The sequence below is a fragment of the Pelophylax lessonae genome (genome assembly GCF_965119305.1).
Source record: "Pelophylax lessonae genome assembly, chromosome: 2".
NCBI lineage: Eukaryota > Metazoa > Chordata > Amphibia > Anura > Ranidae > Pelophylax > Pelophylax lessonae.
Genome location: NC_138769.1, coordinates 209,303,988 through 209,331,760, shown reverse-complemented (window position 1 = coordinate 209,331,760; position 27,773 = coordinate 209,303,988). Strand labels below are relative to the sequence as shown.

Below are 27,773 nucleotides of genomic sequence, written 5' to 3'. Positions count from 1 at the left end.
ATCCTTAAATCCCTCACTGAGGTGGGCTTCCCCCACTCCCATTCCCTCCCTGTCTGGACCTAGAATCTGGTGGGGGTCCCAGGGCAGAGAAAGCAGCAGAGACCTGGGTCTCCCCCTGCTATCCCCACTCTGTAGTGTGTCCCGCCCTCGTAGTCTTGAGGGGTCTAAGTGTAGGAGACAGTGTGGTTATAGTGCAGGGGGGTCCCAGTGCAGAGACCGGTGCAGAGTGCACAGCAGTCTCCCCTAAATGTGATGAACAGGGATAGCGTCCATGATGATGCTGGGTTAGAATTTTCAGGTGCTCCTCCAGTCGGTAGGGTGGGTCTTTGGGGGTCCCTGTTATCTCTCTCTCTGCTGATGGGTACCCTGAGCCTTGCGGGGATCCTTTTAGTGGTGCCAAAAGATTGTTTTTTGTACTGCGAGGTCTTCCTTTTCTTATTGAACTTTAGGGTCACATGTTCCCCACTGACCCCCTCATGGAGGTGGCAAGCCCCTTGGAACCCCAGCTTCCCATGGTTGCACTGACGGCAGTCCTGTAGTCCTTAGTGTCCCGAGTGGTAGTGGCATGTGGGCAAAGGCCCAGGAGGAAGCGTCCCCCGCCTTCCCCTGCTCAGTCTCTCATCTGATTCTGAGCCCAATGCCGCTGTGGGTGCGGCCTGTCCAGGGGGACTTAATATCACACCCCTTGATCGATCCGATAGTAAGGATGATTCCTCCATGGTTGCAGCAGCAAATGAAAAAGCATTGGTGGACGCACTTATCACTGCAGTGCGTGAGACTTTAAAAATGGAGGATGCAGCTGATATAGCCACGGACGTGGCTGTGTTGTTTGGTACGCACAAGTTGCATTGTACTCCAAAGGTGTTTCCTTATGTGCCTTATTTTGACTGTAAGGAGTGGAAACAACCAAAATTACCCTTTGTGGTCCCCAAACGTTTTGCTGTACGTTACCCTTTTGAGGAGTCCCTTTTAAAAAAGTTGGCTAGTCCACCAGTGGTGAACCCACCTGTTTCCAAGTTGAATAAAGCAACCATGATCCTAGTAGAGGAATTCCCATCCTTTAAGTACCCGGCTGACAAAGCGGAGGCTGTGGCACACAGCATGTTTACTATGGCTGGTTCGAAATTGCGACCAGTCTTTGCCTCAGCCCTGTTGTCTCAGACCCTAACTGAATGGGCCAAGCTTTTGCGCCAGGGTCTGGGGGGTGAGCAGGTCCCTGCTGCTTATGTTGGTTTAGTGGACCAGTTCGTCCGTGGGCTTCAGTTTATTTGTGATGCAGCTTTGGATACAACTCCCGTGCTGTCAAAACTTTCTGTTTTAGCGTTGGTGATTAGGCGCGTGCTGTGGCTTAAGAATTAAGCCTCTAAGCACCTCTTGCACCGCATACTAGCTCATTATGAAATACTTACCTTAGAACGAGCCCCCGCCGTGCCGCCCGCTTACCTGTATGAAGGGCGACATGTCCAGTCGCCCGTCTTCTGGGATCGCGGCATCCGGCCATCTGATTGGCTGGAGCCGCGGTGATGTCACTCCCGCGCACGCGCGTGGGAGCCGACGGGCACGGCGCTCTGAAGGAACGGCACCAGCGGCTGTTCCTTCAGAGCGCATGCGCCAGTGACGTCACTGGCTGCATGTAAGGTAAATATCTCCTAAACGGTACATGTTTAGGAGATATTTACAGTACCTATAGGTAAGCCTTATCATAGGTTTACCTATAGGTACAAGTTACAGAGGAGGGTTTACTTCCTCTTTAAGTGGTTAAAGTCATTATTGGCACACACATACACAACATACCTTGCAAAATTCCTACTGAATCTAAATAATAAAACTGTATTGAGTTAATAAATAACAAATATGTGAATTTTAAATTGTGCCTTATTTGTGAAACAATGACAAAATACAACAACCTGTAAATAAGCATCTTGTATTGCATCTCAAGGTTGACCTTACCTATGCATGATGCGGTTCCACAGTGCTTTGTGTGTACTGCGTCGCTATATGTTGTAATAAAACGATGCAGATACATTGTACTGCAGTGTATTACAATGCACAAATGCATGGCCACACAGAGTTGAAATAATTTTTGTTTGAGGTAAAGTATGTGCACCAGAACCCACACCTGCTGGTTGGTATAGGCCCTTGATATGTTGTTACACATGTACAGTGGGTATAGAAAATAATTACCACCCTTTTTAAAATCACATTTTATCCAGCTTTATTTACTCAATGCAACTTATAACAACCAAGTGAAACCAGCATGTCAGAAAAAAAAATCAAAAACAGAATCAATGAGTTGGAAAAAGTATTCCCCCTCCTGAAAATGAAGTGTAAACTCATTTAGGTGTAGTTAATCACCTCCTCAATGGCACCCAAAGCCATTTGACTTTCAACTGTGATCAGCTGTAGCCCATTTTGATTAGCTCAACTCGAAAAGAGCCTTCCTGGAGCATATCAGTCCCTGTTAGTGCAACTGAAGCAAGCCATCAACTATAGGTGGCAAAGCACTGTTAAAGATCTCCAGGATAAAGTGGAAGGTATTTGGTATAACACAGACCCTCCCTGGATCAGGACATTGCTCCAAACAGGATGAAAGCACCAGGAGAAAACTGGTCAGAGGCTACCATGAAGCCTACAGCAACTCTGAAACAGTTGCAGGAGTTTTTGACAGAGTGGTCATTGTATGCATGTGAGAACAATATCCCAAATTCTCCACAAATGTGGCTTGTATGGGAGATAAGAAAATAAGACTGCTCTACCTCCCCCCCCCCCCTTCCCTGTGAATGCCACTAGGGAATTCTATCCCCACACCTGCTGTCAGAATTTAAAAGCCATGTCGGGCTTCACCCACATGGCCACAACTTTCATTGACATATTTCTGTGAATGAATGAACTACAAGTACCATCGTCCTCGGTGGTACGACAGCTTGTAGTTCTCAATTCACTGAGAGTGTGCTGGTGAGCAGTCTCATAGTCTATTGATTCTTCCTCCTGCCATTCAGTAACTGTCTGCCCATATCGGAGCAATGGACAAAAGGTGTGCTGAGAGTCTACAGTATCCAGTAATTGCACCCGTGATCTGCTGATCGCAAGTTCAATGCCTAAAGCTGAATACACACTATACAACTTTTGTTCAATTTCGTTTAGATTTACCTTCAACTACAGTGCCTTGCGAAAGTATTCGGCCCCCTTGAACTTTGCGACCTTTTGCCACATTTCAGGCTTCAAACATAAATATATAAAACTGTAATTTTTTGTGAAGAATCAACAAGTGGGACACAATCATGAAGTGGAACGAAATTTATTGGATATTTCAAACTTTAACAAATAAAAAACTGAAAAATTGGTCGTGCAAAATTATTCAGCCCCTTTACTTTCAGTGCAGCAAACTCTCTCCAGAAGTTCAGTGAGGATCTCTGAATGATCCAATGTTGACCTAAATGACTAATGATGATAAATAGAATCCACCTGTGTGTAATCAAGTCTCCGTATAAATGCACCTGCTTGTGATAGTCTCAGAGGTCCGTTTAAAGCGCAGAGAGCATCATGAAGAACAAGGCAGGTGTGGAGAAGTTTAAAGCCGGATTTGGATACAAAAAGATTTCCCAAGCTTTAAACATCCCAAGGAGCACTGTGCAAGTGATAATATTGAAATGGAAGGAGTATCGGACCACTGCAAATCTACGAAGACCTGGCCGTCCCTCTAAACTTTCAGCTCATATAAGGAGAAGACTGATCAGAGATGCAGCCAAGAGGCCTGTCAAACATGGTGGTGGTGGCAGCATCATGGTTTGGGCCTGCTTTTCTTCAGCAGGGACAGGGAAGTTGGTTAAAATTGATGGGAAGATGGATGGAGCCAAATACAGGACCATTCTGGAAGAAAACCTGATGGAGTCTGCAAAAGACCTGAGACTGGGTCGGAGATTTGTCTTCCAACAAGACAATGATCCAAAACATAAAGCAAAATCTACAATGGAATGGTTCACAAATAAACATAGCCAGGTGTTAGAATGGCCAAGTCAAAGTCCAGACCTGAATCCAATTGAGAATCTGTGGAAAGAACTGAAAACTGCTGTTCTCAAACGCTCTCCATCCAACCTCAATGAGCTCGAGCTGTTTTGCAAGGAGGAATGGGCAAAAATTTCAGTCTCTCGATGTGCAAAACTGATAGAGACATACACCAAGTGACTTACAGCTGTAATCTCAGCAAAAGGTGGCGCTACAAAGTAACTTAAGGGGGCTGAATAATTTTGCACGCCCAATTTTTCAGTTTATTTGTTAAAAAAGTTTGAAATATGCAATAAATTTCGTTCCACTTCATGATTGTGTCCCACTTGTTGTTGATTCTTCACAAAAAATTACAGTTTTATATCTTTGTTTGAAGCCTGAAATGTGACAAAAGGTCGAAAAGTTCAAGGGGGCCGAATACTTTCACAAGGCACTGTATATGCAGTGGACGGTCTGGAAAAAACTGTGTATACTAGAAGAATTGATGCTAGTTTAAACCTAAAGGGTAGTCGCACCAAATTATTTGATTCAGATTTTTTTTTTTTTTTTCGGTTCGCTCACTTTGCATTTTGTAAATTGATAAAAAGAAACAATTTTAAAATATCTTTTTAAAAGCATTCTTCCTTACAGCATTTCTTCAAACTTGCCAAAAACTTTTGCACAGTACTGCATATACAGTGTGTGTGTGTGTGTGTGTATGTGTGTGTGTGTATGTGTGTGTGTGTATGTGTGTATATATATATATATATATATATACATACAAAACATATATAGATATATAAATATATATATATAATGAGAAACTGCTTAGTCTCATAAAAGCAGTCAATTGATAGGTTAGTAAAACGGAGGTGCAAATTGCATTACCCATACCTACCTAATCAGAGAATCAGTTAACCAATATACTATTAATAATCCTTGCTTCAGTGTTCATTGACTGTGGTTATATGCTGAATTTAAACATTCTTAACTCAGTTTTAGATGTGATGTTTGTTATATCATTGCTTCTGGATTCTTGTACTTAATCACAGGATGCGAATTACAATTTGCAAGCACAGCCATATTGTGTGTGCCTGATCTCAGATAAGGGAATAGTTGAAACATTTTCTTTCTGATGAAAAACACAAGGGAAAATATCTGGAGCCAGTGCTAGCCTGGATAAAAAAAACACCCCTACAAACAATAGTTCTTATTGATTCTGTATCCTTTGGGAAATGCTGCTAAGTGCGTATTACCTCTTTGTGAGAGAATAGATGCAAGGAAAGAGGTTGGTGTACAGAAGATTAGCTAAGAGACATAGCATTAGGATTGCCAGTATGAAGTTGTTTCTCCAATGTGTCATAAACAAGACTGTCTTGTGGGCTGCAAAAAGACGAGTATGTTTAAATGACTAAATTTGTGTTTAATGTGAGACATGAGAAAAACATCTCTTAATAAAATGCAGAAAAATAATTTAAAATAAAAAGCAGTGAATACAATGAATGGGCTCATTGACACTGTCACGAGAGCAGCAGTTAGAATAGGGGCATCTTTCATAAAAGTGATATTAAAGCCTAGTTTGTTTTTTTAAATAACAAACATGTCATACTTACCTGCTTTGTGCAATAGTTTTGCACAGAGCAGCCTGGATCCTCCTCATCATGGGTCCCACGCCATCGCTCCTGGCTTCTCCTTCCTGCCAGGTGCCCCCACAGCAAGCAGCTTGCTGTGAAGGCACCAAAGCAGGCGCACTCCCGACCCGTGGCTCTGTGTGTCCATTCTATGTGTTTGGCCCCGCCCCCTCCATCTTCTGATTGGCTCACTGGCTGTGATTTACATTGCCAAAAGCCAATCAGGAGTGCAGGTCCCCAGAGAGGCAAGTCTCTCGTAGACATCACTGGATCCAGAGAGGGATCAGGTAAGTATTAGGGGGGCTGCTGCACACAGAAGGTCTTTTACCTTCATGCATAGAAATGCATGAAGGTAAAAAAACCTTGTGCCTTTACAACCACTTTAATCTGTATAAATTGTGTGTGTCCACTCCTTTAGAAGCTAACTGTAGGATTAGAGGTGGGAACACTACCATTGCATCATAGTATAGAAGGGTTTTTTTTCCTTATGTGACATACTAAGGAAATGTTGCACCTCCACTTTTCCCAAACTCAATTGCTCTAGTAATGTTTGTATTACCCTTTCATGCTCAGCCTATCCTTATGTTCCTGTCAGTGCCAGCTTCCCATGGTAACCGAAAGTGGTTGTACTCTTCCTCACATGCTTCCTCTTGTAGTCACTTAAAGTTGTCCTTTTAGATAATAGTGCTTAGTTTTTTAAATCTCAAAATAAAATATATACCAGTATAAATATTATTTCATAAGGGGGTTCAAGGGGTGTAACTGGACACCTCTTGAACAAATGGCAACCCAAGGAAATCAAACAAAACCATGCTTTTCCTTCAAATGAAAGTCATTTCTAACTTGGGGAAGACAGGTGACAGGTTAATGGATATTAGTAGTGTGAGTGTATTGTTTTTTTTTTTTTTTTTTTTTTGATGCTAGTTTAATGAGACTTAAAAGGTCATGGTAAAGCCGTATAACATTGCATGGACACTTTAAGCTATAGCATCTTTTAGACAAGACCATTTCAGGCCTAACTGTTCACAATGAATGCACTTAAAATGCAAACATTAAAAAATGGTTTGTTGGAGGTTGTGGCAATAATGCACCCAGTCTTGCATTTACTACTATCGTTAAGTAAAATGAACCTTCTCAGAAACATGTTACTCTTTGCAACATTGCTGTTTGCCTTCTAAGGCCTCATGTACACTGCTACTTGTAAACGGACATTTAGGAGCAGTTGGGCGTTTTTTTCAGAAGCCCCTGAACCCCCCTCTATGTTATCTTATCTGTCCATGTACACTGAGTCGTTTACAGTCATTTAGAGGCAGTTGATTTCAGTGTCGTTTTTTGGAAAGCAATTATTTGCGTTCAGGATGTTCAGAACGTGTGTTTACCGGCGTTTCAAACGCGACCGAACGCGATCACCCACATTTAGCGCTTGCGTTTTTCCTGTTTAAAGGGGAATGATTTTTTGACCTCTAAAAACGGATCTGAGCGCAAACGCCCACTAAATGCCGCTAAACGCGGCTGCAAACTCGACACAACGGACGTTTTAAACGTCCTTTACATAGCTGTTAATTTCCAGCATTCAAAGGACTTTTTAAAACGTCCCGTGTACATGTAGCCTAATAAGGGTAAACTTAAGGCAATTTGCGTTATTTACCAGTTTGCTAGTTTGCAAGCCAGGTATACCACCACTCTACTACTTCTGCTTAAGTGTTACTGCTTCTTGTTTAGGTCTCTGTTCATTGGACAGACTTGATTATGATGATCCTTTGTCTAATGAGAAGGCTATAGGCAGGATGGTAACCTAAGAACCTGTTTTTGTAACAGGTTAAGTGTGTGGCAGACATTTTGAGTTTGAATTGCTTTATTTAGAAATTCAGTTGGATTGTTGGGGTGGGGGGGTTCATCAGGCATTTTGCCATCCACAGACCGCCCCCTACACCTCCCTTTAGGCTACAATAGGCAACAGATGGGGGTGCTTACGTGCCACGGTAGCGATTCTTTACACCCATGGCAAATTTTACCCGACACCCACCTCCTGAACACTACACATTCTAGCAAATGATGAAGCGCTGCATGTGCCCTGCTAGCACATTTGATGCATGCAGTTGCGACGTGTTTGTCGGCATAAATGGGGTTAAAACAGGCAGTGAGGAGGTGTCGCATTGCTTTCTCACTGCCTGTCAGCCTCTGAAGCGCAATCCAAACGCGTACCAGGCTTCAGGGGAAAGAGAGATTTAGCTACACGTCTATATCTACTATAAGGGCATTTAATATTTTCTCCAAGCGGAAAACAACAATCACTGTGCCTACCACAATCATTCTAAAGTCTAATTCTGTCTTTAAAGTGATTGTAAAGCTTAATTTCTCTGTCGCTCATTGACAGACGCAGTCCTCTTTGATTAATATCAAATTGGGTTATACTGCCCTCTACAGGAGTAGGACACTAGGCAGAAGAAAACGTTCTGGCCACACCTTAGGGGCAGTCCCAGAGGGTATATCCTCTCTCTCTCTGCTACAGGATGTCAGTTTTTTTCTGTCTAGTCAGGAGTAAGGACCTAAGTTCCTTGCTGGGATCTTTGGTCCTGGCAAGATTTTTTAGATAAATTATTTTTAGTTAGCTTTTTTTCTCCAGTTGTTCCTGTGAGATCTTCAAGCAAATATGCCGGATCTGGGTAACAGGCTGGATATTGAGGTCCAGTGGTCAACCCAGCCGGCCTACAAGCGCGTGCAGATTCCAGCTTCGCGCTGGATCGGCCGCGACACATTTAAACAATTATGCTGGAGCTGGGCGACGGGCTGGATGCTGAGATCCAGTGGTCACCCCAGTCAGCTTACGAGCGCGTGCAGGCCCTAGCTCCGCGCTGGGTCGGCCTGCGACATAGTCCCGCTGGACGGGGACTGGCCCTGCGAGTTAAACGTCTCGCCAGGACGCCTACGACCAGTCGGAAACTGAGTCACGGCGTCCGTATTGGTCGACAGCCCCCCCACTTCGGTGGAGAGGGGTTCTGTTAGGAGTGGGTGCCCGCCGGTTCCGGTATGGTGAGTAGAATGTTCCCTCTCTCCCCTGTCGGGTTTTGGTGGATACGGGCCCCTCTGTGGATGGTCGGACCCTCTTGATCCTAGGGTTCCCCCTCTATCCTATGACATGTTTCACAGATCTCCCTTTTGATAGTGTGATTTGGCGAATAAGAGATACACTCCAGGAGGCTTGGTTTGGGAGCTGACTATCTGATAGTCACTGTAAAGAACTGGCGCTGTAAAAGGAGGAAGCCATGACTGGGGTCAAGGATGGAGACAGGGGCTGGCGTTACTAGTTGAAATAGTCCTATAAAAGGGTGATATAATCAAACACCTACCCAATGCATAGTGATGCAGCTACATGGACTACCGCCATCCTCCCGCAGGTCGCACGGCACAAGCCGCTGCTATCCTCCCGCAGGCCGCACGATTCAGCAGGCCGCCGCCATCCTCCCGCAGGCTGCACGAGATCCACAGGCCGCTGCCTTCCGCAGGCCGCACGGATCCCGCAGGCCGCACGAGATCCGCAGGCCGCCGCCCTCCTTCCGCAGGCCGCACGGATCCCGCAGGCTGCTACCATCCTCCCGCAGGCCGCATGATTCAGCTTCCATCCTTCTGCAGGCCGCCATTTTGGTGTAGCCTGGTGTCTCCTGCATGGGGGCGGCCATGTTTGATATGCCCAGCTACCTCGAGGAGTAGCAGTGGGAGCGCCGGAAGGCGTGTAAAGGGGCGGAGCCGCCTCCTTTACCCGGGAAAACTATTCACAAGACTTCCTGTTCTGTAAAGGACAGCGCTGAGAGCAGTTTGGTAGAAGTTTCTGTGCATCAGGTGGTGAGCCCTTGGGGTCTCTCTCTGTGGGCGTCCGAAGCAGGTAACGGGAGGGGAGCTGTTGCGCTGGGGGATTACACATAAAAAAAAAAAAGTTTTTTTTTTTTTCTTTTGCTATCTTTGTTTGCTGGCAAGTGTTCCTGGATTAGTCATGGACCCTGCCACACATGTATCCCCACCTGATCCCCTCGAGGTGGCCGCAGGGCCCTCCAGTTCCCCACTTACTATTGATGCATTGTCAGCGGTTTTGGAGTCTTTTGTATCCCGGGTGGAGGTGGCCTGTCAGGGACGGGGCGCAAAGAAGCGACCCCTGCCTACCCCTATTTCATCTGACACTTCAGATACAGATTCTGAACCTGTCACTGCAGCTGCAGGTCCCTCGTCTGGGGCTTGTGTCTCGGGTACGGTCTCCTCAGACAGTGAGGAGGATGTTTCTGCCTCCGCCATAGCACAAGAAGAAGCGTTGGTGGATGCACTAATTGTGTCTGTCCGGGAAACCTTAAGACTTGAGGTTACACCGGCAGAGGTAGCTGATACTGAAATTCCTTTTGGTACTAACAAACCTACCAAGATGGCGAGGGTGTTTCCCTTGCCCAAATGTTTTGGTAATATAATTAAAGAGGAATGGGGTCGACCAAAACGAACCCCTGGTATTTCCAAACGCATTACTAGGCGTTATCCGTTTGAGGAATCCCTCCTTAAAAAATGGACAGTACCGCCATTGGTGGATTCACCGATTTCCAGACTAAATAAAGCTACTGTTATCCCATTGGAGGACTCTCCGTCCTTTAGGGATCCGGTGGATCGTAAAGTGGAAGCCGTGTCCCGCTCCATCTTTTCCCTGATCGGGTCAGCCTTTAGGCCAGTGATTGCAATTGGTTTGGTTTCACAAACATTGACAGAATGGACCAAGTTGTTACGCCGGGACTTAGAGGGGAGAAGCATCCCCCCGGCAGTATCAGACTTGCTGGAGCAGATGATACAAGGGCTACAGTTTGTGACGCCGCTCTGGACGCCACTCCATTGTTGGGGCGTGCATCGATTTCAGCAGTGGTCCACAGGCGTGTGCTGTGGTTAAAGTGCTGGTCGGCGGATCAAGGTTCCAAAAAAGCTTTGGCTAATCTCCCCTTTCAGGGGAATCGCCTATTTGGGGCCACCTTGGATGAGATTATCAAGGATCTCACTGGGGGCAAGAGCACTTTTTTGCCACAGAATACTAAGGGTAAAGGACCTCGTCATAGACGGGGGCCTTCCTTTTCCGCTCATAAAAAGTTTTTTCGCTCCGCTGGGGCGGGCGATAAGGCAAAGCCCTCCAAAGCCCCTCCAGGAGGATTCAAGGGGCGCTGGTCGGGTAAACAAAAGTCCGGCTCTTCAAGACCTGAAGATAAGACTACTAAAGCCTGAAGGTGCGCCCCCACCCATATCTGGGGTGGGGGGACATCTTCACCGGTTTCCGGATCCATGGCTTTCCAGAATCCCGGACAAATGGGTTCGCAAAGTCATACGGTCGGGATACAAGATCGAGTTTCGATCACTTCCACCGGTGCGATTCTTCCCTTCCAATATCCGACTATCCCCGGATCGCTTAGAAGCTTTGTGGGGGGCAGTAATGGATTTGATGCAACAAGGAGTGGTGGTCCACGTTCCTTGGACAGAGCGTTTTCAGGGGTTCTATTCAAACCTATTCACAATACCCAGAAAAGAGGGCAAGGTGCGTCCAATTCTGGACTTAAGAGCACTCAATCTTTTTGTCAGGGTACAAAAATTCAAGATGGAGTCCATTCGCACAGTAGCGGCCTCCCTGCATCAGGGGGATTTTCTGGCGTCTATAGACATCAAGGATGCCTATCTTCACATTCCCATTTACGCAGGACATCAGCGTTTCCTGCGTTTTTCCGTAGAAGAGAGCAATTATCAGTTTGCGGCGTTACCCTTTGGTCTCGCCTCGGCTCCCTGGGTCTTCACAAAGGTGTTGGCCCCAGTTTTGGCGCTGTTGCGACAGCGAGGCATATCGATTCTAGGTTACCTAGATGATCTTTTGCTCCGTGCGGAGTCTCCGCAGACTCTGTTGCTAAACTTGGAGATTACCATGATCTCTTTGCAAGAGTTCGGGTGGCTGGTGAACCTGCAGAAGTCATGTCTGGTTCCCACCAGGAGGCTGGAATATCTGGGTCTAATTTTAGACAGATCCATGGCAAAAGTGTTTCTCCCTGCGGAGAAACTCCGGAAGATTCAATCAACGATTCAGTTGTTACTATCCGTCAACTGGCCTTCCCTTCGGACTTGCATGAGGGTCCTGGGTCTGATGGTGGCTTCCTTCGAGGCAGTACCATTTGCCCAGTCCCATACCCGAATCCTTCAAAAGGAGATTCTTCTCAAATGGAACCGGAATCCCGATTCCCTGGACAATCGGATCCGACTGAGCAAACGGTCCAGGGAGTCTCTGGTCTGGTGGCTTCGGTCTCCGATGCTCAGCCAGGGGAAGTCATTTCTCCCAATATACTGGACCATTGTGACCACGGATGCCAGTCTATCCGGGTGGGGAGGAATTCTCGGCAAATTATCTGCTCAGGGGCTTTGGTCCCTGGAAGAGTCCAGGTTACCGATAAATGTATTGGAACTGAGAGCGATCAGGCTTTGTCTGATTCATTGGACCGAGCAGCTCCGGGGCAGCCCGGTGCGGATCCAGTCGGACAATGCCACAGCAGTGGCTTATGTCAATCACCAGGGGGGCACCAAGAGTGTCCTGGTGGCCATAGAAGTGGCCAGCATTCTTCGTTTGGTGGAACGGTTTGTTCCAGCTCTCTCCGCGGTATTCATTCCGGGGGTGGAGAATTGGCAGGCAGATTATCTCAGCCGTCAGATTCTGGATCAAGGGGAATGGTCTCTGCATCCAGAGGTATTCCACCAACTGTGCCTTCGTTGGGGCACCCCGAATGTGGATCTGTTGGCATCTCGGCTCAACAGGAAAGTGCGGAGGTTTGTAGCTCGCTCCCGCGATCCTCTAGCAGACGCCGCAGACGTGCTGGTCGCCCCGTGGGGGCAGTATCAGCTATTGTATGCCTTCCCTCCTCTCAAGTTGCTGCCGAAACTTGTTCGCAGGATAGAGGTGGAGGGAATCCCAGTTATCCTGGTAGCTCCGGACTGGCCTCGTCGGGCCTGGTACGCCGACCTGGTCAGGCTGGTCGCAGACGTTCCTTGGCGACTTCCTCTCAGGGAGGATCTGCTGTCGCATTGACCGATCTTCCATCCTGCTTTACGATCGCTGGCTTTAACGGCCTGGCTATTGAGACCCAGGTGCTGAAGGACAAAGGGTTGTCAGCTTCAGTTATTCCTACTCTAATTAAAGCAAGGAAAGCGACTTCCAGAAAAGTCTATCATCGCACATGGAAGTCTTATATCGTGTGGTGTGAATCCTTTGGGTTCCCTCCACGTTCTTACTCGGTGGCCCGAGTATTGGCCTTTCTGCATAAGGGGGTTGAGCAGAAACTGTCCTTGAGCACCATCAAGGGTCAGGTTTCAGCGTTGGCAATCTTCTTTCAGAAGCCTCTGGCTACTCATTCCTTGATGCAGAGTTTCATCCAGGGAGTGCGGCACCTGGCTCCGCCGGTGCGCGCACCCTTGCCGCCCTGGGGTCTTAATTTGGTGTTGTCGGTTCTTCAGAAACCTCCCTTTGAAAATATCAGGGAGATTCCCTTGCTTACTTTATCCCAGAAGGTGGCCTTCTTGGTGGCTATCACTTCTGCACGCAGGGTGTCAGAACTGGCCGCATTATCCTGTCGTTCCCCATATCTGGTGGTTCATAGGGATAAGGTGGTTCTACGTCCGAATCCATCCTTCCTTCCTAAGGTGGTTTCAGAGTTTCATTTGAATGAGGTCATTGTATTGCCTTCCCTGTGTCCTAAGCCCAGTCATCCTCGGGAATTCGCGTTGCATTCCTTGGATGTGGTTCGGGCGATCAGGGTATACTTGAATACTATGGATTCATTTCGTAAGACGGATTCACTTTTTGTCATCACGGATGGCCCTAAGAAGGGGTTGCCTGCATCTGCCATGACTATCTCCAAATGGATCAGACAGACGGTGGTACAGGCTTATTCTATTAAGGGTCGGGAGCCTCCGTTCCCTGTTAAGGCGCACTCCACTCGGGCGCTTAGTACTTCATGGGCCTTTCGCCATCAGGCGTCAGTGCTTCAGGTTTGCAAGGCGGCTACATGGTCGTCGGTGCATACCTTTGCAGAATTTTATAAAGTTGATGTGATGGCATCGGCGGATGCCTCTTTTGGCCGCAAGGTTCTGCAGGCCGCTATTTGAGGAGACTGGTGGTCTACCTCGAGGGTTTTTTTCTGTTGGGTTTTCAGTTGAGTCTCATCCTTTTGTCGGATGAGCCTTTAAGACTTCTAGTTGGCACCGGTTGGGCCTTCTGGATTGGATTTTGATTTGCGTTATCCCACCCCTCATTTGTGGCACTGCTTTGGGACGTCACAATTTGATATTAATCAGAGGACTGCGTCTGTCAATGAGCGACAGAGAAAAATGGATTTTTGTAAGAACTTACCGTAAAATCCTTTTCTCTTAAGCTCATTGACAGACGCAGTACCCGCCCCTCTATTTTTGAGTTGGGTTGGGTTAAATTCTCTGACACTGCTTTGTGACATAACTGACATCCTGTAGCAGAGAGAGAGAGGATATACCCTCTGGGACTGCCCCTAAGGTGTGGCCAGAACATTTTCTTCTGCCTAGTGTCCTACTCCTGTAGAGGGCAGTATAACCCAATTTGATATTAATCAAAGAGGACTGCGTCTGTCAATGAGCTTAAGAGAAAAGAGAAATTTTACGGTAAGTTCTTACAAAAATCCTTTTTTTTTTTTTAGGGGGGGTTTCTCATTAAAAAAAATACTTCCTCTCGCCAAATGCCCCCATAGCCAGCCTCGTGCTATGTTTTGGTATACGTGCGTGCTCGCTACCAAACCCTGCTCTGTGCTTCCATTAGGAGACACAGACCAGGACTTGGCCCCACCCCCATTCCCTCCTCACAGGCTCTGATTGACAGGAGCAATGGCTCCCCCTGCTGTATCTGAGCCAATGAGGAGCGAGAGAGCCTCGGCTCTCTTGCACATCGCTGAATCGAGATCAGGCTCAGGTATGTGTTTAGGGGTTGCAGAAGAATCTGCATGAAGGTTTTTACCTTACTGTATAAAATGCCCTTTATAACCATTTTAATATTGAAAATTTTTAGAAGAAGCAGAATGTCCCACCAGATGTATAGAGTCCAATGAGCATTTTCTTCTTGTAACCTTAAAGGCATAACCCAATGCATTTTAGGGGAATCAGCATGTCTCCTATCAGGGTTTCAAAAGGTTTTTTTATACTGTATATAGTGAAACAATACAATAGGAGTTACACAGTTTATTTTTTTTTATTAGGTTGTGTTTCATAAATGGCTTTGGTTATTCTTGGCTTATGTTCTTCTAAAACTTTATGGATTGCTTCCTTCTCAATGGCACGTGTGCTTTAAAATATTTCATTAAATCTTTTTTGAAAGTGAGAATATATTCGGTGTTATGCAGCAGGAAGGAGTCAGCAAGCGACAAGGTTAAAGCCCCATTCCACTCAAAATGAACCCCCCCCTTTATCGTGGAGATGGCCTTTAGGAACATTGGCGTCCCTTGGCGGGCTGAAACTTTAGTTTTTGCTGTCTTAACTCGCCATTCCGAATATTCTTCATTGCAGTTGTAGCTTTTATTACAGCCAGATTGCCAGTTTCTCAATTGCTCCCACTAAAGTTATCTGTTTTTAAGTTAAATGTCCCTTTTCACAGTAGAAACATAATATTAAGCTTTTATACTTCAAGATATATTGGTAACTAGGGATGGGTATCATCAGAATTGGTTTTAAAAATGTTATCTAGATGGTTACTTTTTATATTGTTGTTCAGCTTTATAGTTCAGTGTATCCCCATATTTCATCAATGCCTCATATTATTGTATAAACTACTTCTTTAAATGAGGAGGGTAAAGGAAATGAAGGGGGAGACATATGTCTACTGCTAGCTAATTGGCTTTGGTCCTCATCCATTATTTATAGTGCTATTGATCGCAAGGAAGACAAGCAACTAAAGCATTTGCCAATTATATTTCTCAACAGATTGTTCCTTCCGTATCTGTAGTACTAGATTCCCCGTATCAACACCCTTCCTATGCGTTATCTGATTCAGCATATCCTTGTATGCTTTTCATCACTGTATTGCCTGGCTAGCAAATCTTATGTTTGTATAGCACTGTAGTTTTTCTCTCAATCCCCTTTCTTCTAGTTGGACAATGTGTTTATTACCTCACAATTACTTTTTTCGATTAAGACTGTGTACATGAAAATAATAGAGAACTCAATTGGAGCATTAGAGGTTGTTTTTGGTATAAATAAATTTTATGTCTTGAAATGCTGGAAATTAACACCAGCACATGTTATTTTAACAGGTAAAACTGATCTATATTTACAAAGGAGCAGTTATCTGGGAAGTTTAAAAAACTTTTAAGCTTCCCAGATAGTTTTCGTTTAGTTAGATGTTAATGATTTTAGGTGCATTTACATAAAAAAAGCATAAAAAAAGCATTTGCTTTTTTGGTAGCATTTTGAATGTTGAATCAGATCCTGGATGCAGGAGAGTTCTATTTCCGTTAAACGCAGTTAAACTGACTGCACCTAAAAGGAGGTAAATGCAGTGTTAATGGCACTACTGAATAATCATTACATGCATTTATATTCATTTAGAAATGCTCTCTCCACCAAGTTTGACAGTGCCAGTGTGAATTCGGCCTTAATCTTCACATTCCTGTGTTAGCAGTTTCTGGGTGTTTGGGTGTTGTTTTTTTTTTTTTTTCAGGTGGGCTACAGTTGTTTTGATTGAGCTCCTGTTGCCTGGTTTGCTACTGTTTAGCTTTGGGAATTTTTCGCTGTTCCCACCCCTCATGTTTAACACTACTTTGGGACGTCCCAATGATTATAAATATCAGGAGCTTTGTCCGTCAATGAACGAAAGAGAAAATGGGACTTTCGACTTACCGTAAAATCCATTTGTCTTTCGTTCATTGACAAACCCAGCTCCATATCTTCTTGACCGATGGGTTTATGCTGCTCTCCATAGGAGTAGGACACTAGGCGTAAAAAAAAATTTTACCACGCCTACAGGGCAGTCCCAGGGGGTATTCTCCCACTTCCTGCTATAGGACTTCAGTTTTTTTTTTTTTCCTAGTCAGGAGTAAGGATCTAGTTCCTTGCTGGGATCTCTGGTCCTAGCATTTTTTCCTTTATAAACAATTTTTTTTTTCTTTTTATTATTTTCTGTGGGAACTACAATCAATTCTGTTCCTGTGAGAACTACAATCAACTGCCGGACTGGGTGACGGACTGGATATCCTACAGTCTTCCCATTCTGGCCAGCGAGCACGACCTGACCTTAGCTCCGCGCTGGGTTGGCCGCGAAATAGCCCCCACTGGACGGGGGTTGGCCTGCGAGTTAAACGTCTTGTGAGGAGGAATAGCCCTGCTCACATACCTAGCCATAACCTGAGTCGCAGCGTAGCTCTGGCCCGCGGCACCCCCATGCCAAGATGGTGGACGGTCTGTTTGGAGTGGTGCCTGCCTTGTCCCATGGTGCAGTAAGTTGTGACCCCGCACTACTCTAGTGGCCCCTCGGGTGGACGTGGGTCACTCCCTAGGTTGGTCCGACCCCTGAGTGCCCTTCCTTCCCACTTTACGCTCCCCCTTATTGTTGGGGTCCCTCTGTGGACCACCCTCTATTCACCCATACCTAGCTCCATTTTCTTTTAGTTTTCCATTGCTATCAATCGGGGGCCATGTTTTTGGAGTCTATGGGAAGGTGATTCAGCAGTGGGTCTCTAGTGGCAGTCCTATGAACTTCCTCTTCCTCTCTGATCACTGCACGGCATGCAGCCTGACACACTGCATCCTCATCTGTGAAGGGGTTGGTGAGTCCCTGTGAGGGTTATTTGGCTCTATCTTGCTGCTATAGCGATTTTAGTGCACTGGGACTAATGGAAGGAGAGGACCTAGGAAGCTGACCAAATTCTTCTCCCCAGCCGCAGGCCGAGGAATCCAAGATGGCACTGGCACCGGGACATGTTCTCTCTCCTCATCCACTGCAGAGAATATACAGCCCAATTCTCCCTGCACAAAAGACGGTGAGTCACACAGGGATCATGATCCACTACCATCCTCAGCAACTAGCAGCCCCATTAAACAGAAGAGGAGATTAACCGGGCAGGATTATCCAGAATGCACACATAATGTAGAAGGAGAGGAGATGGAGGAAACGGCAACATACAGTCAGCAGCTGGCCTCATTCCCCACTACAGGGCAATCTATTACAGACATAACTATGAAAGGTATGCTCTTAATCTTGAGGGGGCACTCCCAACAGGACATGTCAACGTTTATGCGCATTACACAGAGAGATCTGGCTGAAATTGGCAATAGAGTTGATTTATGTGGAAAATAAAATGGGGGGAATTCTCAGGTGAACACAATTAGCTGGTGGATGCTCACTTTGAGGTGGAGGAAGGGCTCAGATTGCTAAAGGTTAAGGTGGCAGACCTTGAAGACAGATCACACAGGAATAATATCAAAATTAGAGGCATTCCTGAGTCTGTCAAAAACACAGAGCTGAGCAATTTCATGCAACAACTCATATTTAAAGCCATTCCCTTCCTTACACCAGCTGAAGTAATTAAAGATAGAGCACACAGACTTCCGAAACCTCCCCACATACCGGAAAAAAATCCCTAGAGATGGTATCGAACAAATTCACTTTTACCATGTGAAAGACCAGCTAATGCGGTACTCTAGGCAAAATCCTACAATACCTGACCCTTCTTCGGGAATCTCCCTCTACATGTATCTATCCCAAACCACACTTCCCGCAAGGAATAATCAAGTCCCTATAACAAAAATCCTAAGAAACCACAAGATCATATATAAATGGGGCTTTCCTGCAAAACGTATTGTGACGATTAATAATGCGTCCCACTCTATCTCATCTCTGGATAAAAGCCTGTAACTTCCCTGCAATTAGGGGTTACTTCCCACTGATGGGAATCCCGTCCCTCTGGAGCCAATTCACAATGAAGGTCAGCGCAACCAAGGTAGCCAATCTAAAAGATGATTCTCTAAATGGCCTATACTAGCTTTTGGATTCTCGCCCTTTTGCCTAAGCCGAGTGAATTTCTTGCTTGGTATAACACTGAATTACGCTAAAAATCGCCTGAGGGTACTACACCTGGTGTTCGGCTGAACACACTTCTTTCCTCCACAGTTTGTTACGATATTTCCTCATATTCTTTTACGTTATTAAGTTTGGAGACTATCCTCTACAAATTCTTAGTTACAAATTTATCTTCAGTACAAATTGCTTGTTCTCCCCGGCCACATCTATCCACAATGTACATGCCTAGCTGTGGCTTTCTATTAGCTGGCTATACCCCCTCCACCACTAGATGACAACAAACTACTCCTACTCCTCAAGATGTCCCTCAGACTGATATCACTCAACGTATGAGGGCTAAACAGCCCTTTCAAGTGCAGGAACTTTTGGCAAATGACACTGGAGAAAAAAAATGCTATATCCTGTGTGCTCAGGTGACCCACTTTGCCAAGTCAAAGGCACCTAAATGTTCCCACCATAAATTTCCACATGTTTTCCTAGCTAATGACTCAACGAAAAGGAATGGTGTCCCCGGAACCTGTACAAAACAGGTCATAACATGGAAGCTTGTAGATACTCTTCAGTTTGGACACAGATGCATCACTAAGGTTTCTTCAGATTGATTTATTATGAATCAGATTAAATTACCATTGAAAGTAGGAAACGACTGCTAACCAAAACACCCATTGCAGAACTATGGCGGTTAAATTAAGTGCATTTCCAGTAAGAAACCTGTACCCACAACTGGTACTTGTAAAACATTGATCCTGCATTAGTAGTGTGCTCTCTTCACACAGAAATGTCCATCTGAATACGCAAAAAGTCATGAGTTAATATTAATTTTTAATATGCAGAAATCTTTTAGGTTTCAATGCATGCGGTACAGTGTATTGCAGAAGTATTCACTTTATTTTATTTCATTTTGTACAATGCTGACCCTCAGATGATGAGATTGATAATGCCATCTGATGAGGATGTGTGTGATGGGTCTGATTACACAGCTCCAAATAAGGAGGTCGCTATTAGGGGTTAAGCAATGTCCTGAACCAGAGCTGTGCTCATGGGTGGGGAATTTCTGTGTTATAGCTCATGCTTTGGAAGGTCGTGGCGGAAACAACTCAGTCCTGCCTTTCCTGATCTGGATGCATCTCTGGAGTGTTTTGGCTTGGCTTTAATGCAGGACCCTACTTGGCCTGGGCTATGTAACAGATCACAGACTGGTTTTACTGGCCAGGGTTAAAAGCTGAAGGAAAAAAATGTTGTACGTCTTGTTGCACCCTGCCAAATAACTACTCCGGTGTTGTACTTCCACACCCCTACCTATAATTGTGGTTCCATTTGAACAGATGGCAATGGATTTAATAGGCCCACTCATGAAAATCTGCCCAAGGTTATCAGTACATATTGGTGATATTGGTATTTCCCCAACTACACCATACAGTACTATGAAGCTTTACCTCTGCAGAATACCTAGTCCAGAACGACTGCTAGGGTGGTCTGCCAGGTGTTTACTAGAACCATTTTTCCCAGAGAAATTCTCACGACCAGGGCATGCCATTTCTTTGGAGGGTTATGACAGATGTTTCAGATTGGTAGCAGCACACATCTGTTTCAGATTATGTAGCTGCACATACCTGTCCACCATCCACAGGTGAATGACCTGATCAGATGCTTTAACAGAACCCTAACAATTATGCTTTAATTGGGTGGTGCAAAAGGATGGGAAAGACTGAGATCACTCACTATCAGCATTCTTATTTGCAATACATGAAGTGCCTCAGGCCTCCACAGGTTTTTCACTCTTTGAGCTAGTATATGAACAGAGACCTTTGGGTTTGCTCTACCTGGTAAAGGAAGAATGGGAAAGTCAGTCCGCCCCTCAATTAGAGTGTTCTGGAATATGTTTCCCAGATGCGAGGGCAGATTGCGAGTGTGATGCCACTGATCAGGAGCATAGGCAGCACAGGAGGCATAACAGGGGGTTTACAACCAAACAACTAAAGTAAGACCCTTTCAGCTCAGGAATTGATTGGCGGTACTGATGCCCACTGTGAAACAACAGTTTCTGGACAGGTGGCAAGGCTCATTTGATATTATGGCTAAAGTGGGTTAGGCAGACTTACAGGGTGTCCGAAACCCTAGTCCTAGTATTAGGCCTGCTTTATTCTCGTGCTTTCCCCATTGTAGAATACTTGGACAACCTCCGGAGCTTTACAGTACATTCTGTCATAATGGGACAAATCAATCAGGTCCCTTAACATATTGATTTGTTTGGCACCAAGGATCAGGTTTCCACTAGCCTGTTGGCTTTGGAATCTGGGAATTTCTTAGTTCCCATATCCTCACAATGGGTGTGGGTTTGTCGGGTTGAAGAGACGTTCTTGGCACATTGTCAATGCAGGGGACTGGTTGTAGTTGCAATCTCATCTCTAGATTAGTATCCTGGAACTTGGCTGATTTGGCTGTCTCTGCAGTGTTGGACCATGACTGGAAGGTCATACGATCCAGCTTCAGTTCCATGGTGGGGGCATACATTAACCATCAAAGGCGAATCCGAAATCTCACCATGGAAAGAAAGGTAGTTTGAATCACATCCTGGGCAGAACGTTGTGTTCCTGCTTTTTCTGCCCAGGCGTAGGCCATTGGCAGGTTGACTTTGCAGCAGTGCCTGGACCCTTCTGGCTTCCAGGTTTAACAACAAATTGGACATGTTTCTCTCCAGGTACAGAGACTCTCTAGCAGAAGAGGTGGATGCTCTAGTAACACTGTGGGATCAGTACAGTATATCTTGATCTATGGTTTTCCTCCCTGGAAACCCCTATATTTTCTGCGTTTAAGGATCAAAATAGAGTGTATTGGTGATAATCATTGTTCCCGTTGACCCAGATGGATGAAGGTACACCAACCTGCTAAGAGTCCTGGCAGATACTTCGTAGATTCTGTTGGATCAGTATTTTCTGTGCCAGAGACCATTTTGCTATCCTTTTTCACAGCCACTGCTTTAATGGTATGGCTCCGAAAACCATAGTTTGTCAGGTATATCTCTGCAATGCTAACAGCTAGGAGGGCTACTTCCTGTAGGGCCCATCATCGAACATGAAAGGCATACTTCCCAAGTTTCTGGGCTTTCACCCTAAGACTTTCTTAATGTGACAAACTTTCTCTTTCGGCAGCTTTGTCTAGACCAGTGTTTGGCAATCAGAAGGTTCAAGTTTGTCTGGTATATTTTGTTTCGGAGACTGGTCTTTGCTTGATTTAAACCTTTACACAGGAAGTCTCCAATGTAGCTCCCCCGTTCATGTCATGACCCTTTGACTCTGTGAGATCTAAATCACAGATCACTGTGGGAACCCATTAGAGTCACTTCCCTTTTTACTCTCACTCACAAGGTGGTGTTTCTTGTAACCATCACCTCTATGAGGCAAGTGTCAGAACTGATGGTCTTAGCCTGCAAGAAACCCTCTGCATAGACACCAGGGGTCGAAGCCCAGGACTCTTCCTTCTTGCCTAAACTAATTTATACCAATTTATACCTTTCACTCAACTAGGGCAATATTCTCTTGTCCCTTTGTCCAGCTCCAGTTCACCAAAAGCAAATTTCCCTCCACTGTCTGAATAAGATTGGGGCTGTGAAAGACTAAATCTGATCCACTGATTCCTCTTTTATTCCAGATGGACCCCATTAGGGTACACTTTTCAGACTGCCACCTCTAGGTGACTCAGGCAGGCCTTTAAACTTATGGTTTTAAGGATTTGGTTTCACCCCTTACTGTCAAGGCGCACGATACTAGATCTGTGAATGCTTCTTGCTCTTTTCAATCATGCTTCAATAACTTTTTCCAGTTTGCAGGTCTACCAGCTGGTCTTCTGTCTTTGTTTTCAAAGTTCTAACAGGTAGATATTAAGACCTCATCTGAGGCCAGCTGCAGGCAGTCCCCAGTTCTCTTCGTTATTTTTCTGGGCCTGTTGGTTTTTGTTGCAATGTTGCCCATCTCTTTTTGACTGCTTTTAAATGTCACCATAGTCTAAGGATTCCTTTGTTTACCAATGGACAAGAAAGAAATTTGGATTTTTGTACTCTCCTTAAAATCGTTATCTTGGAGTCCATTGACACGAGGAGTAAACTGCTGAGAGTCCTACCTTGCACCGCTCAGGACGTGAACGTCATTGAGATGAATTATAAGTGCCTCTCAAAATGGTATATAACACCGGTTAAAGCACATTGCTGTCAACCAGAGAAGTAAAATTTGTGTTGGAGGGGTTGTCAGTGGAAGGGCACAATAGTTCATGTTTGGGAATGTCCCAAGATTCGGGAGTATTGGTTAAGGATACAACAACTTATTAGCCAAAGCACAGGTGAGAATATTATGGATGATCCCTGGATATGCTTATTTCATAAAACAATTTGATCCCTAAAGCACTATAGAAACTCGATAGTCCCAAATTTGCTTAATGTCGCAAAGGGCATAATCCCAAAAAAAATGTTTTGAATTAGAAGCTCCTACTGTTAGGGAATGGTGTGGTAGGGTTGGGTATATATATGTGATATGGAATTCTTGTGCAGCAGAGATGAAGAATAAGTTGAGTTTCTCAAATAAGTGGATAGACTTAAAAAAAACTAGAGATTACATAGAAATATGGAAAGATCAGGGGAGCACGTAAGTGAGGCATGTTTGAGCAATATAGAAAAGATAACCAGGACTACAAAGGTGGACTGGGACAATGTAATGGAATTGGGGGGGGGGGGGGGGAGAGTTTAGGGGGGAAAGATGACTTTGTACTTATAAGGAGAATTTTTCTTTTCTGTTTTTAGCATTGAGGTGAAGACAAATAAAAACTATAATAAAAAAAATAAAAAATCTTGGAGTCCATTGACACAGATCCCTCCTCTGTGTTCATTATCATGCGCATGGTACTATTTTGCCACAAAACTGAGACATAACGGTTTGCGGGCAGATTTTTATGCCATTTCTTTTTTGTTGCCAGTGTCTATATAGGCAGTAGTATAGCCAAACAGTCTAAGAATTTCCATATTCCTATTAAAAAAAAAAGGGGGGGGAATTTACGGTGCGGTTAAATTAATGGCAATATATGTAAAAAAAAAAAAAAATGTTTTGTCCATCTTTTTGTTGAGGCAGAGGGGTTCTGTCAAAACACACCTATAATACTGGCTGGCTTCAAAATGCAATATTTTACAACATAAGTCAAGTGTTTGTGTGTAATGGCTTACATTCACTGCACGTTTGTCAGGTTATACATATGACTGCATGTAGAATAATTTCCCACAGAAGAGCAAATGCTAATGATTGTCATCAAATGTTGCTCGACCTTGCAATTGTGCAGAATCATTAGACTACTAAATAATGGTGCCTGTATTTCTGTAAATATGCCCCTGTAAAATTAACACAATCAAATTAAAGTCTGGAATGGATGTAGATGAAATGCAGTAATTTTAGTGGTGCATTGGTCCCCATTTGTGGTTCTCAAATAGTCAAAAGCAAACACGTTGTTTACATTTGTATTTATCGAGTGCAGGCCTATGCAACAAAACTCTATGCTCTGTTTAGGCTGAGCTATGTGAAATTGAATGCAATTTCAGTGCCAATATAAGATGCACTTTTATGGTGATTAAAATGTTTTAAAATTGCATCAGTTTATATGTACTAAAAATGTTCTAGGACATTTATGCTGTCAAAAACTAGTGATTATTTTGGGGAAAAAAGCCAAATATGTTATTTTTTTAATTAAGACATGTTTTAACATGAATTCGTATTTTTTTGTCTTGCATGTTTAAAAGCAGTTTGATATAATAATAATGTTATTATTTTAGGCCTTACTACAAACTCATGATGTGGTAGCCCATGAAGTTTACAGTGATGACGCACTAAGAGTTACACCCCCTCCAACATCTCCCTACCTGAACGGAGATTCTCCAGAAAGTGCAAACGGTGATATGGATATGGAAAATGTTACACGGGTGAGATTGGTGCAATTCCAGAAGAATACAGATGAACCTATGGTAAGTTCTTCAATGTAGTTTAACTCCAGGGCAATCAATTTGTTACTTATGATCACCCCCTAAATGTGTTTTGTCTTTTGGTTTTTTTTTATTAGCATTAAAGCTGAACACCAGGCAAACCGCTACTGTAAATACATAGGTGAAATAAATATATGGTGGCTGTTTTACCTGCCTGTACTTATTCAAACTATGCAGGGGGTTGCAAGAGGGTGATACTAAGTTAAATTCAGGTACACACAACTGGTTGCATTTAAAGTGTTACTAAACCCACAACAGTAAAATCAGTCTGTGTATGTAAAGCATGCTTGTTATACTCACTGTGGAACCTAAGGGGTTAATCCTCTGCATTGAGTAAAAAGGCTGTTTGATCCTGTCTTCTCTGATCCTCTTCTTGTTCCACTGACCCAATCTAGCTCCCGATAAGACAGAGCCTTTGAAGTTACTCTGCACATGCTCAGGTTTGTGTGTATTGCTAGAAAGTTTATTTTCTTCTTGGGAGGGTGCATGTGATTGGCACAGGGCCAATCAGCACTGTCCAGACCAAGGGTCAGGGGTACTGCAGTCTCATAGGACAGCCAGAGAAGAATGAAAACTCCTCCTACATGCTTTAACCAGACACTGATAGAAGTCACAAGACTGATAATATATACTGCTGATAAGGTATTTAGCAGTTTTTATTTACTAAAATAATTGCATTTCCATGTTCTGTGTACTGTGGGAGCCCAGATATAGTAAATGGAGGGTCCTGGGTTAAGTAACACTTTAAATGTAAAAATGTCCTTGCTTCGGCAGGACATATTCTAAAAAAAAAAGTGTACAAATGATAATGTATTAATAACAGTGCTGTATTGATTTTTGCCTTTTTGTTCTACTTTAGGTTCAACAATAGGGCCGGCCCTACTATGAGTCCCGCTGGGTCCATTAGACCCAGGCAGCACTTTGAGAGGGGCGGAAAAAAGACACCCACGTTGTTTTTTTTTCAGCAGTTTTTTGTGTCATCAGTTTGGGGCATGTTACAGGCGGCATCTTATACTGCTGCCTGTAGTGCAAACTGATGAGTATGAGGAGGCAGAGTGTCTCCTCCTGGGAACATACCTCGCGTGATCGTGATGTGTGCAATGACGTCGGACATCAGTCTCACGAAGGGCAGGCTGGATCTTCTAATGTGGTGCCCGCGGCAGACACAAGAGTGACGGGAGGACTGGAAGGAAGGAACATGCAGAGCTGTAGTCTGATTAGACCAGCTCTCTGCTAATCTTCCTCTAGGTACCCTCCCCGACATAGCTGCTTTTATCTTGTGTGTCGGTGAACTCATCAGAAGTTATCATGCTGATAACAGCGGAACGGAGCAGCAGAAAGACATGGCACTTAGAGATTTGAAGAGAGATAAGTAAACACTACAGATATATGTGCCTGGGTCAGATTTCATGAATGGTGTTTACAACCACTTTAAACAAGTCCTGTACTAGTACTTTTTGTGTGTTTGTTTTTTGTAATTGTATACCTGCTAAATTGAACTTGTTTTTAAAGCGGAATTCCGCTATTAAAAAAAAAAAAAAAGTAGGGCCTCCCAGATGGGTTATGCTGTAATGCGTTAGTATGCACAGCATATTAGTACATTATGGCAGACTTACCTGTCATATGGTGTCTGCCAGCGCTGCAGTAGGATCGATCCGCCAGGCCCACAGCACTTCCATCTTGCCCAGTCTCCCTTCTGAGTCCTGTGCCTTCGGCCATTTGATAGACCAGGCCGTGATGAAGTCTCTTCCGTGAATGCGCACGTGAGTTACATTGCTGTGGCACGCGCCGGGGCCGTAAGTGTTTGTTGCGCATGCGTGGTTCAGTGAACATGACAGCTGACAGGCAGAAGGTTGCATTTATGGGAGAAGACAAATGTGGTCTCTTCTGTCATTATTACCCTGCCTGTCAACTATTTGCTTAAAATCCGCTTTACTTCCACTTTAAAATTTACGCATCAATAAATCAGTTGGGCACAACTCAGGAGTATCAACTCAGATTTTTTTTTTGTGCTTTTCTAAAGAAAAAAGTACCTCTTTCCTAAACCTATATCACAGGATCATTCTTAGAATACTGGGTTTAATGCTGCTGCTTTCAGATGATTGAACACTGGCAAGCAAAGCTGTTTGGGCAGCCCTAAACCCCCAGCAAGTGTCAGTTTTTTGCTAGTGTCCTTAGAAGCACAAACATCCCTCTGCCCGGAGAGAAGCAAATCTTTTTCCTTTTATCTTAAACGTACTGTACAGGACATAGACTGAATATTCATACACTGCGGGTAAAAGATGTGTACCTTCAGATGATTTGACACTGGCAATGCTTTAGAGGACATGGCCCTTGGTCACCTTCCCTATATCGTTACCCCACTCAGTGAGTCCTCAGTTTTGTTTTAGTGTCTGAAGGTGATGAACTTTTTCTCCTTCACTTTGAAAATCATGTCTAGCTAGTGTAAATTTTTCTTAACTAGTTCATTATATTTCTTATTTTATGTTCTAATTCTTCAGTCAAATCCTCACTGTCTTCTAATGCAAGCATAGAAGCTGTGAATCCTGATCAGCGCAACCTCAGTAAAACCTTGGTAATTGTACCCAGTATTGATGCTGTGGGGACAAGTAATGTTGTTTGCAGGCACTGGATCCTTTGCTCTGCAATTGGTGCATCGTTTGCTGCTGGGTGCTATAGAGGGCTGTGGTCCATCATTATGGAACCCAGTCCCTGAATACCCATTCAGGGGTATGTCCATTGGGACAAGCAAAGCCAGGACCTTATTTACGGTCCAGCTTCATGGACAGGTAAGACAGGCTCACCCTGTATCTCTGACCATTACTGTTCAAGTCTAAGTTCACATATATGTGGTTGATGCATTTTTCAGGCAAGTTTTTAGTGTGTTTTGCATTTTTAAACCCACGTTTTTGAAGGGATTCCCATCTATGCGACTGAGTGCAGCTTTGATTCAACTTTACACTCTCTGGATCAAAGTCACATCAAAAGTAGCATCAAAGTAGTGCAGGCACCTTTTCAAAGTGCTCCTGAAATCAGTGGGCTGTGACTTTCATGCGCTTTG

General features: G+C 44.4%; 1 protein-coding gene across 12 annotated transcripts in view; it reads left to right on the top strand.

Moving 5' to 3' along the window:
- The window catches only part of CASK (calcium/calmodulin dependent serine protein kinase), a 651,701-nt gene that overhangs the window by 495,972 nt on the left and 127,956 nt on the right, over positions 1-27,773 (top strand). For all 12 annotated transcript variants that reach the window (XM_082246666.1, XM_082246669.1, XM_082246671.1 and 9 more), the window contains one exon: positions 24,506-24,694. In XM_082246666.1, coding sequence (XP_082102792.1) covers positions 24,506-24,694 — 189 coding nt within the window. The remainder of the gene's footprint in view (positions 1-24,505; positions 24,695-27,773) is intronic.